This window comes from Brassica oleracea, chromosome C2 (genome assembly GCF_000695525.1).
Source record: "Brassica oleracea var. oleracea cultivar TO1000 chromosome C2, BOL, whole genome shotgun sequence".
Lineage (NCBI taxonomy): Eukaryota > Viridiplantae > Streptophyta > Magnoliopsida > Brassicales > Brassicaceae > Brassica > Brassica oleracea.
In genome coordinates, this window is record NC_027749.1 from 48784451 (window position 1) to 48795047 (window position 10597).

Sequence of the window (10597 nt, forward strand, 5' to 3'; positions counted from 1 at the left end):
CTTGGTGGCTGCAACCATTAAGACTTGAATCATGGAAGCCTGCCCAAAAATCTCAGTCAATTAAAAAAATAAAATGATACCCTTGAAATAAAGGGAGACATTGACTGAGTGGAGCGAGAAGAAAGGGAAGAAATGAGCCAGAAAAGACCAGTCGCGCAATCAAAAACCTGAACGAGTAAGAATCCATGTGTCTTTTGATCGATACCCCCATGATGAGACCACACCTTAAATCTAAAAGAGGTCGGCAGTGGAAACTTTGGATACTTCTTATGAGCTGTGGGCTGAAAATGGTCGAGAGATAAGGTTGGGGTCGAATTACGTGGAGTCCCTTCTAAATGTTGGTGCTAACTGATGTGGTCTAATACCAAAGGATGGTGAAGATGGTTGTTTGCAGGTTATCTGATGTATGTCTTTGCTTGAGGACAACCAAATATACAAGTCTGGGGGAATTGATGTGTCTAGGTTTTTGGTACTTGTTTATATATTTTTTATTATATTTTTCTTGATTATTTGTAGTTTTTCGTTTGTGTTTCAGGTATATAGGTGATTGAGCGCGTTAGGAACCATTGGCATGTGTATATTGGAATTCCAAGGGATTTTCTTATCCATCTGAAGGGGTTAGAGCGCAGAACGAACAACGGATCGAACCGAGACGCGAAGAAAAGGAAGAAAAAAAGAACCCATCGATCGATGGGTTTTTCAATAAAAACCCATCGATCGATGGGAGATCATGCGCTGGAAGTTTTTTTTTTAATGCATCGATCGATGCGTTAGAGCCCATAAACTCATCGATCGATGCATCCTCGTTGTGTCCAGCTTCACCAACTTCCTCCACTTCACCTACTGCATCCACTCGTCTTTCATGATGAAATTGGAGCCTTTGTCGAAAAAGGAGGGTCCTTGGCCGATTATAAATAGGGAGGACGAGCTCCATATGAAAAGAAACCATCAACACACCATCTTAGAGATCAAAACTTGAGAGAAAATAGATTTGTGAGTGTTTTTCTTGTTTGAAGATTTGTTTGAGTTTGAAGTTTGTAGAAGAAGAAGAGAACCCCTTTCTCTTCCCAGAGAAGCTTCTAAACCCTCTTGTTTTCTTTATTCTCTTTTATAATGTCAATTTGTTTGAGTTCAAGAACGGTTCTAAAACATACCCCTTGTTTAATGTTTGTTTCTCGATTTATGTCATTCCCGAGAATTACCCGATGCCTAACGTTTTAATCTATAATTTAAATTCCATTTCAATTTATTTAGAAGTTGTGACAATTAAAAGCTACCAAACAAAAAATCATTTTCGTTCTAGCTTGACTTTACTCTAATAGATTCATAGTGTAACCTTGGTCTCTGTGGAATTCGATCCCTAAATACTACTGCGCACTACCGTGCACTTGCGGTTGGTTTTAGTGGTAAAACCTGAGGACATCAATCGCCGTATTAAAATCAATAAGATCCTTAAAGCCTAGTCCATCATTATCTTTAGGCACATATAATTTATCCCATGATTTCCAATGCATGCCTTTTGTACTTCCTCCTGGACTCCACCAAAACTGAGCTACTGCACTTGTTAACTTTTTTACTGTAGCCTTCGGTAACCGATAAACAGACATAACATGGTTTGGCAGGGCCGTAACCACCGATTTATAATTACCTCTTTACCTTCTTTAGTAAAAAATCTAAAAGTCCATCCATTAACCCTATTATTCAAGTGGTCTTGTACAAAGCCAAACACTTGTACCTTAAATCCTCCAAGGCTTTCTGGTAAACCTAAGTAATATCCTATGCCTCCTATATTCTGAATTTCCGAAATATCTCTCAATTCTTGATGACTACCTTCTTTAATCTTATGTCCAAATTGAATTGAAGATTTCTGGAAATTAATTTGTTGCCCTGAGACAGCCTCATATTCCTTAAAAAAATGGTTTGCCACTCCTCCTTATTTGTCTTACAAAAGAAAAGACTATCATCTGCAAATAGCAAATGAGAGATTGTTGGACAAGCTCTTGCTACCTTTAGACCAGTTAATTGTTTCCCTCTCTCCGCCTTCTTAATATTCACGATTAATGCCTCAGTGCACATAATAAATAAATACGGAGACAAAGGATAAAATCCATTCCAGCATTAAGTTGATCCAACGAGGATAAAATCCCATTTTGTGAAGAAGAGCCTCAATAAAGCTCCACTCTATCCTATCATACGCCTTGCTCATATCTGTTTTAATCGCCATAAACTTGTTTTGACAAGACTTATTGGTCCTCAGTCCATGAAACATTTTCCGCGCTATAAGAATATTATTCGAGATTAACATGCCCGCCACAAAAGCCGATTGTGTCTCCGAAATTAGCCCTGGTAGGCAAAATTTCAATCTTTGACACAAAACTTTCGAGATAATCTTGTAACCAACATTACATAGACTTATCGGCCTTAGTTCTGTCATCCTTGTGGGTCTCTCTATTTTCAGAATCATACAGATATTAGTAATATTTAAACGTGGATTCATATTTCCTATAAGTAGAAAATTATTCACCATCTCAACCACATCCTTCTTAATAACATGCCAGGAATGCTGAAAAAAGAAGAGCTGTCATCCCATCCGGACCTGGCGCTTTCTCCGGGTGCATCATGAATAAAGCTTGTCGGACCTCTTCCTTCGTTGCCATTCTCAATAAAATTTGATTCATTTGGGGGGAAATAGATGGAGCTATCTCTTCCAAAAAAACTATCAAATTCCATTGGATCTGTGGTCCTAAACAGACCTTCAAAATAATCGACCGCCACCTTCTCAACTCCGTTCTCTTCGGTTATCCAATTACCCATTTCATCATGGAGTCCCACTATTTTATTACGAACCCTACGCTGCTTTGTCAAGGCATGGTAAAACTTAGTATAAGATCTCCAGATGAGTACCACATATTCATGCTTTTCTGATGCCAATATTCCTCCTCATCCTTATAGGCCTCTTGTAACTTCCTGGAAACCTCAAGAATCTCCTCTTGCGATCTATTATTATCCATTTGAACTTCTTCCAGTGCCTGTTGAAGATCTTTAATTTTGTCATTCCCATATGGTTGATTATCTTTTCGCCATGAAGATATTTCATGACGTTAATTATTAATTTTTGTAAAAAATCTACTATTTGTCCTCCCTGACTTTCCGTCCAGCCTGCCACAATTGATTCCATGAGACCCTCTTGTCAAATCCATCTCTTATCAAACTTGAATTGTCCCATTTTTTCCTTAATAAATTATCCTCCAAAAAAACAACCACAAGGCGATGATCAGAACCCACCATCTTCAAGTATTCTGTGTAAGAAGATGAGAAAAGCGTATGTCATTCCTCATTTGCCAAGGCCCGATCCAATCGACATCTGATCATCACTGCTCCTTTTCCTTTGCCCCTCCTTCCTTGCCAAGATAATGTATTACCTCGAGCCGGAAATTCTAATAGTCTACTATTCCTTATCATGTTGTTAAAATGAATGAAGGAAGTTGTACATCGTTGGGAACCCCAATCCTTTTCATGATTTCCAGTGATTTCATTTAGATCTCCAATAATAAACCAAGGTTCCCAACCTGTTCTCTTAACTTTTGTACCGGTTCCCCATAGACAAAAGTAAGAAAAACTTGTTTTCTTTTTGCTACCGCCTCGATATCTATCATTCTGTTGCTAGAATATAAGATTTTAACTTGATATTCATTGTTATAAAAAAGAGCTAAACCACCACTCCTCCCATTTGGATCCATAGTAACCAAACTATCATATCCAAAACGAGATTGAAACCTTTGTATGAATTCGAAATCTTGTTTCGTTTCAGATAAAAATAAAAAATCTGGTTTATGTTTGTGTCATATTTCCCGAAGATAACTTATGGTCCAGTGACTTCCAAGTCCTCTACAATTCCAGATTAGTATTTTTATATATAATAATATTTGTAATCGTCTTTATCACATCTGTGAAGCAATATACCCAAAAAACGTCCACAAGATGAATTGATTCCTTGCTCCCATATTCTCCACAAACCCTTCTTATGACTTTTCTGTCCTCTAGTGCATGTCAATGCCCGTAAGTTCAATAAAAATCCTAAAGCTTTCTTCATCTGTTTAACTATTGTTCTATTATAACTATAATTACCAACAAACAAACCACAAATCATCCCATATTTCCATCTCGTAGCCTACAAAAATTAGTCCATTTGTCCTCATGTGCTGCACATAAAAAACTGATCCAGTCCTTGGTTTGATGAGACCAAGTACTGAAACCGCTGCAATATGGTTGCAAAGACTCGCCTTACGGTCCGTATAACCAGATAATTACCGCGACACCAATCCATTCCCATCACCCAAAGAGCAAACCATATCGAAACAAGACAAACATGAGTCCGACTTAAATAGGACCATTTACATTCACCAGTTAAAATTTTCTGATAAAAATATTGAAGATGATTTCCTTCACTATGCTTTTGTTCCCATAAGACAAAATACCGTACGACTAAAGAGCCCATTATGTTCACCATTACATGTACCCAAACTTTGCCAACAAGTTGATCTGTATAATATCTATATGCTTTGACCATACAGTACCATAACCAAAATGCAACTAATATGCTCCATAAGACCATAAGTCTTTTCTCATTAAAACCATTACACTCTTTGCCTGGTAGTGCTTTGAAGTTGACCATTGTGCACTCAAAGCATCACCATTATATCGGTTATTGTCCTGACCACAAAGCTGATGATAAAATAAGCCCATAATCCTGACATGATCCTCATTGTAGCAGCTAGAGTCAATCTGCATTTGGTTTGATGAGACCAAACGCAGTACCATCTCCAAAACCGATACCAGAACCATATACCATCTTGCCTCGTTTTTGAAACAGAGCCCGATAACACCATCTATCCTCAGTGTAATCCAGGAAATAACAAACACACAAATAAACAAATAAACTGAGACCAATATTTGTGAAGATCATACTCACAACACGCCCATACCGGCAAATCCAATAATAATTTTTATTCCATTGCATAATCATAATAATAAAACCAGACACAGTGAGACATCTTTTCCCTACAAACGACCTCCAAACCAAAACAACATTCTTCCTAATGAAACGGTCCCAGTAAGAAAAACCTGAAAAACAAATTTTATTCCAACACAAGATCTTATACTCCGATCTTGCAGCCAATACTGAAATACTAGAACACCAAAGAACCACAGACACAATGCAAAACAGAGTGCTCTGGGAGCTTATTAAAAAAAATAAAAACAGAAACACAATCGACCAAGACCTGCCATCGTAACTTGATCCTAATGAGAAATGATGACCATATCCTAGCTTTCTATTAGATCGTGGAAACCTCTGTTGAATCCAGACGAATCTCCTATTGAAAGGAAAAAAGATAGTACCTTGATTATCAAAAACACCACCAATTGAAGACCCGAGATCCGTAGATTCCGTTAACAAATCGCAGCCCCAAACAATCCCGATCTTCTCAAAAATCCCCCGAAACCCACTCAATCCTGACAGATCCCCTCGAATGAAATCGTCTTGTTCTTTCCTTTGCTTTCTAGTACCGTAGTCCTGATGAAGATTCGGTATATCCTTCTCGTTTCCGACTCTTACTCTCCCCGGATCCCACCGTCGAAATCTCATCGAAACCGTTGATGCAGATCGCCATCGCCATCAATACGATTGAATGTCCAATTCATATAGACGTTCTTTATAGTTTAGTTTTTGCAATTGAAAATTTTACGGTTTACTTTTTATATTTAAAAAAAAGTTGTGATTTTATACATGTAGACTTCTATTTCAGTCTATATTTCAAAATGGTTAGTTTTTTCAATTGACCAATATTTACCCATGATTTCACTTTCAGAAAGAGACTTCATATGCAATCTACAGTTTTGAATTTTTTTTAAAGAGGTTAGTTTTGCAATTTACCAAATTTGATTTTCTAAACGTCTACAGATTTTTAGACTTCGTTTGAAGTCTACTATCAAATTCGACGGGTTAGTTTTGCATTTGACCAAAATAAAATAGTAAACTTCACATGTAGTCCACCTTTTCTTTTTCTAAGATAAGAAGACTGAATATGAAGTCAACAATTTTATAAATTTTTAATTAATTTTTAAATTTTTTAGTCAAACACAAAAGTAACCTATTCAACGAAGTCAAAGTTCGGTCAAATGAAAAATTAACCTCTTTTACGTAGACGTCTTAGTAAGTCTACGTAAATTTTTGTTTTTGTTGTCAAAGGTAAAGACGAAGACTGCTGGGGAAGTCTGCGGTACAAAAAAAATTGTTTGGTCAATTGCAAAACTGACATGTGCGTTGACAAATAGACTGCATCGTACGTCTATACATATAGGCGTAGACATACAAAACAGCCTAATATCTCGACATAGATCTGAAAAATGATGAAAATCATGTAAATAGTTATCTTTTTCTGGTGTAAAGCTTGTTTCTAACTTTCTCAACCGTCCAAACTCCAATTATGAACAAAAAGAACCGCCTTTGATGATTCACTAATGAAGAAACTTGAAAATATGAAGTTTGTGCTTCTGAAATGAAAGTTATGAGAGTTTTTTAGATGAAAATGTAGAGGAAATGAGAAAAAATGAAGATTTGTTGGTTTAGAATGAGAAAAAAAGTGGTTAAAAATTGAATTCTAGAACTTGAGCTCAACAATGTGGTTCATGATGGTTGGAAAAATTGATGAAAATGGAATTATTGTAAATAAGAAAAAATGGTGTGGGTGTATTTTGTTTTTTGTGAATTTCGAAACTAATAAAAATTAAATAATAATGGTAATTTTGTAAATAATTCAAAAACATATGAATAGTATAGAAAAGTCATTGATGAATAGTAATGAAAAAAAAAAAGTTGGTTTTGGGTTGGACTTGAAAAGATAGGTTAGTTTTGAAAAACTCTCTTGAGTTTAAGTTGGAAGCCCATAATAAACATGAATCTGATACCATGTTAGATTCAGGTTTATTATGGGCTTCCAACTTAAAACCAATTGGTGATTAGTGTATTGACCCTAACCTTTTATATATTAGTTAATGTTCCTTAGAATTCCCGATGTGAGATATAATATCTCTGATAGACTCAATCTAACATGTAGTGCAGTGGTTAATAGTCATGGTGTCGCTATGTTATCACGTAGATTAACCCCTATAATGAATGTTACTGATTAAAAATTGAAGTAATCACCATTTCCAAACCCATTTGCTTTTGAGGACATCTATGAACTCCTTACAGCCACTGAAGAAACACGTAAAAAAAAAAGAAAAAAAAAAGAATGGTCGAGCATCTTTGGGTGGTCGAGTCGCGGGCGATCAGATTGTTCTTGTGTGCACCATGGGTCAATTATGCCACTAGACTATGGTTAGACAATGTGGTAGATTGATCCAAAGGACGTCTGAAGCATGACATTGTTGGAAGCACGACATGAAGACCCGAAATTGGGCAAAAGCCCTAATTTCGGTATTGTGGAATTTTTCAAGGAAGCCGGAGGCTCGGAAAATATTTTTCTCTCAACTTCAGAGATAAAGTGGAGTTTATTAAAAATGTTCAGAACATCAGAAAGGGCGTAGGAAAATATTTGGGATTGATCGCGGGACGAAAATTCAATGGAAAGGTCAAAATCAGACGAATGGACCGAGAAGCAAGATGTGGCTTGGTGGGAGTGTTCAGAACGTGGTGTCAACTGCCCAGAAAGCTGAGTGTCTATAGAAGCTTGAGGTGTCAATATTTAGAGCATCAGAACGGGAGCGGAAAAATATTCAGGATTGATCACGGGTTAGAAATTTGCTGGAAGGGTCAAAAATCGCGTAAACCGACCAAGAAGCTCGAGGTGTCTCTACGTATATGGCCAGGACGTGATAACTACCATCTAAGCAGCTGAGTGTCTACAGAAGCTCGAGGTGTCGCCGTGCATGGAAGCAGTACATGCAGTCTGACATGTAGAAGCACGAGGTGGATTGACCAAGCACGAGGTGTCGCCGCGCATGTAACTGAAGCATGCGGCCAGCCATGTGTGAGCTGTTGTGGCGCCTTGCATGAGTTCCAGTCATGCATCCTGACATCTGGGAGGAGTGGTGGCGCCCTGCATGAGTCCTGGCCATGCTGAAGGACATGTGGAGCACGAGGTGTCGCCGTGCATGCGTCCGGAGCCATGCGGAACGACACACAGGCGGCCACCAACCTGAATCTGATTGACTGTTGTATTCTATAAATAGGCCACGACCCCAGCTCATTTGAGGACATCTAGACCACTTCAAATCTAGTGAAAAACGTGAGGGAGAAACCTAAAAAGAAAGCAAGTGTTTCCGAGTTTTTTCGGGAGTTTTAGGCAGTTTTCGAGAACAGTTTTTCTGCCAGTTTTTGGATAGCGCCTAGGGGAGGTTCTGTTCGAGTGGAGATTAGTCAAGTGAAGACTAGATCAGTTCAAGACCAGTCCAGACGTGGGTCTACTTGAGAAGTTCGGGAAAAAGGGTTCGGATCGCAGAAGACGGATTTGGGGTCAAGGCCACGTTCAGCCAAAGATCTGAGTTATGATCAATTGATTGCTGAGTTGTTTTCATGCAGGATCCTGTTACTTGGAAGTTAGATCATGGCAGGAGGCCGGGTCTAACTGAGTGACGGTTTGATTAGTTAATAGTTGAGGTTGTGTTGATTGAGTTGATGGCATGCTTGTTATTACTTGAGAACCTTAGTAGCATGCTAATGGTTAGGTTGATTGGTTAGTTAGCGAATGCGGAATGCTTAGATGATATAGCTAAGTTGTGGATAGTTAGGTATTCTGGAATTAGTCTTTATGCTAGATTCTGGAATATGATTGATTGTGTTAATTTGTGATTAATACTAGGAACCTTGTGTTATTTTACCGGGTTTAGTATTAGTCATGTATTGGCCATATAGCATTTGTGTAACCCACATTGCTAGGCATGTTTGAGGTGGATTAGTGTTTCCTCGACCTCGCATCCAGCGGGTTCAAGTAAATCTCTTATTCGCTGGATCGAGAACACTCAGAGAGACGGGGTCATGGCCCATGGCTGAGTGGTTACACAGACGGGGTAGTGACCGGCAGTGACCCGACTGTACTGGGGCTGTCTCGTGGTGACCCGACCATACTGTGGGCCGCGATCGTCGTGTAATAACCGACAGTGGCCCGACTGTACTGGGGCTGTCACGCGGTGACCCGACTGTACTGTAGGCCGCGTTCGGTTGAAAGTTCTTTTTTCTGGCCTTTGTGGTAGGGAGATAGGATATTGCCGAGGATAGAGAAGGAACACTAAGTCACAAAGGGCCTTAGTTATAGTGTAGAGGGTGTAGAGGGTGTAGAGGGTTTTTGAACCCTAGATTGAGTTGAGTTTGAGTTTAAATGGTTAGCTAGTCATTAGAGGTTATGATTTCATATCGTTAATTATCTTGCTATTATTATCCGCTGCGTATTTCGGATATTGCGTATTTCGGATATTGCTTATTGTTATGGAATTGTGCTATTAGGTGAACCTCTCGCTTTAGACTGTTTGGGGTGGGATAGCGAGGGGTTGTATTTGTTAGATGGGAATTGTAACTCGCTGAGTAATACTAGATTACTCACTCCTCACTCGTTATTGTTTTCAGGTGACCAGTACACTAAAAAAAAACATGTGTTTTCCGACTGCAAAATTAGTAAGAAATCAGTTGTAATAGTGCTCGTCACTAAATATATTAGTCCTAAATCTGTCAGTAATTAACTACTTATTTACGACTGATATATTTGTCGTACCGTAGTCGCTATTTTAGCAACGAATAACTACTAATTAGTGACTGATTTTGCTACTACTTAGTGACTGTTTTACGACTGCGTATAGAAAAAATAACAAAAAAAAAATTAAAATAATATTATTATTGTTATGAAAGTCAAGAAAAAGGAGCAGCTGCGTTTGTAGAAAATATAAAAGATGTGGGGTCCGCTGCACTATTTGCACAGTGAATTTCTTTCTATATATACGAACGTTTTTTGTTCATTGTATTACACATCATCCTTCTCTAGCATATTTTCTCATATATCAGAGGTATCCCTTTCTCTGCGGATATAAAATTTCACTCTTATTTAAATTCCCGCTATACAATAAAATTCCAGTTCTTTTATAACACGTTATCAGCACTATCGTTCTCCAAATTGGTAAAATTTATTTGTATCATTTATACTCTGCTATAATGGTTGGTATACCGCCTCTACTATTATTTATATCATGTTATAATGACCGGAATACCGCTTATATTATTTACTAGTAATTTAACTTATTTATTGGTCGGCCGAGCCGCCTTATACTCTGTTTGTTATTTATTGGTCGGCCGAGCCGCCTTATATTCTGTTTATTATTTATTGGTCGGCCGAGCCACTTTATATTCTGTTTATTATTAATTGGTCGGCCGAGCCGCCGTATAATTTATTTATTATTCTGCATTGATCGGCTGAGCCGTCGCATGATTTATTGTCATAACATAAATATTTCATTGTCATAATTTTTTTACTTTTATGAAATTTTATAGATTTGATTGACCGTTTAATACGATATTTTCAGACTAATTTTTGGTGCACTCGATTTA

At 37.9% G+C, this 10597-nt stretch overlaps 1 protein-coding gene and 1 pseudogene across 1 annotated transcript; both read right to left on the reverse strand.

The window, feature by feature from the left end:
* Positions 1-4467: 4467 nt before the first annotated feature.
* On the reverse strand, positions 4468-5726 carry LOC106325479. Its single transcript, XM_013763529.1, has 2 exons — positions 5401-5726; positions 4468-4889 (listed from the first exon to the last, which is right to left on the reverse strand). The coding sequence occupies exons 1-2, from the start codon at positions 5645-5647 to the stop codon at positions 4594-4596; spliced, it is 543 nt and encodes a 180-aa protein (XP_013618983.1). The 5' UTR covers positions 5648-5726; the 3' UTR covers positions 4468-4593.
* A 1477-nt stretch (positions 5727-7203) lies between these two features.
* LOC106325956 overlaps positions 7204-10597 on the reverse strand; it is a 13881-nt pseudogene continuing 10487 nt past the window's right edge.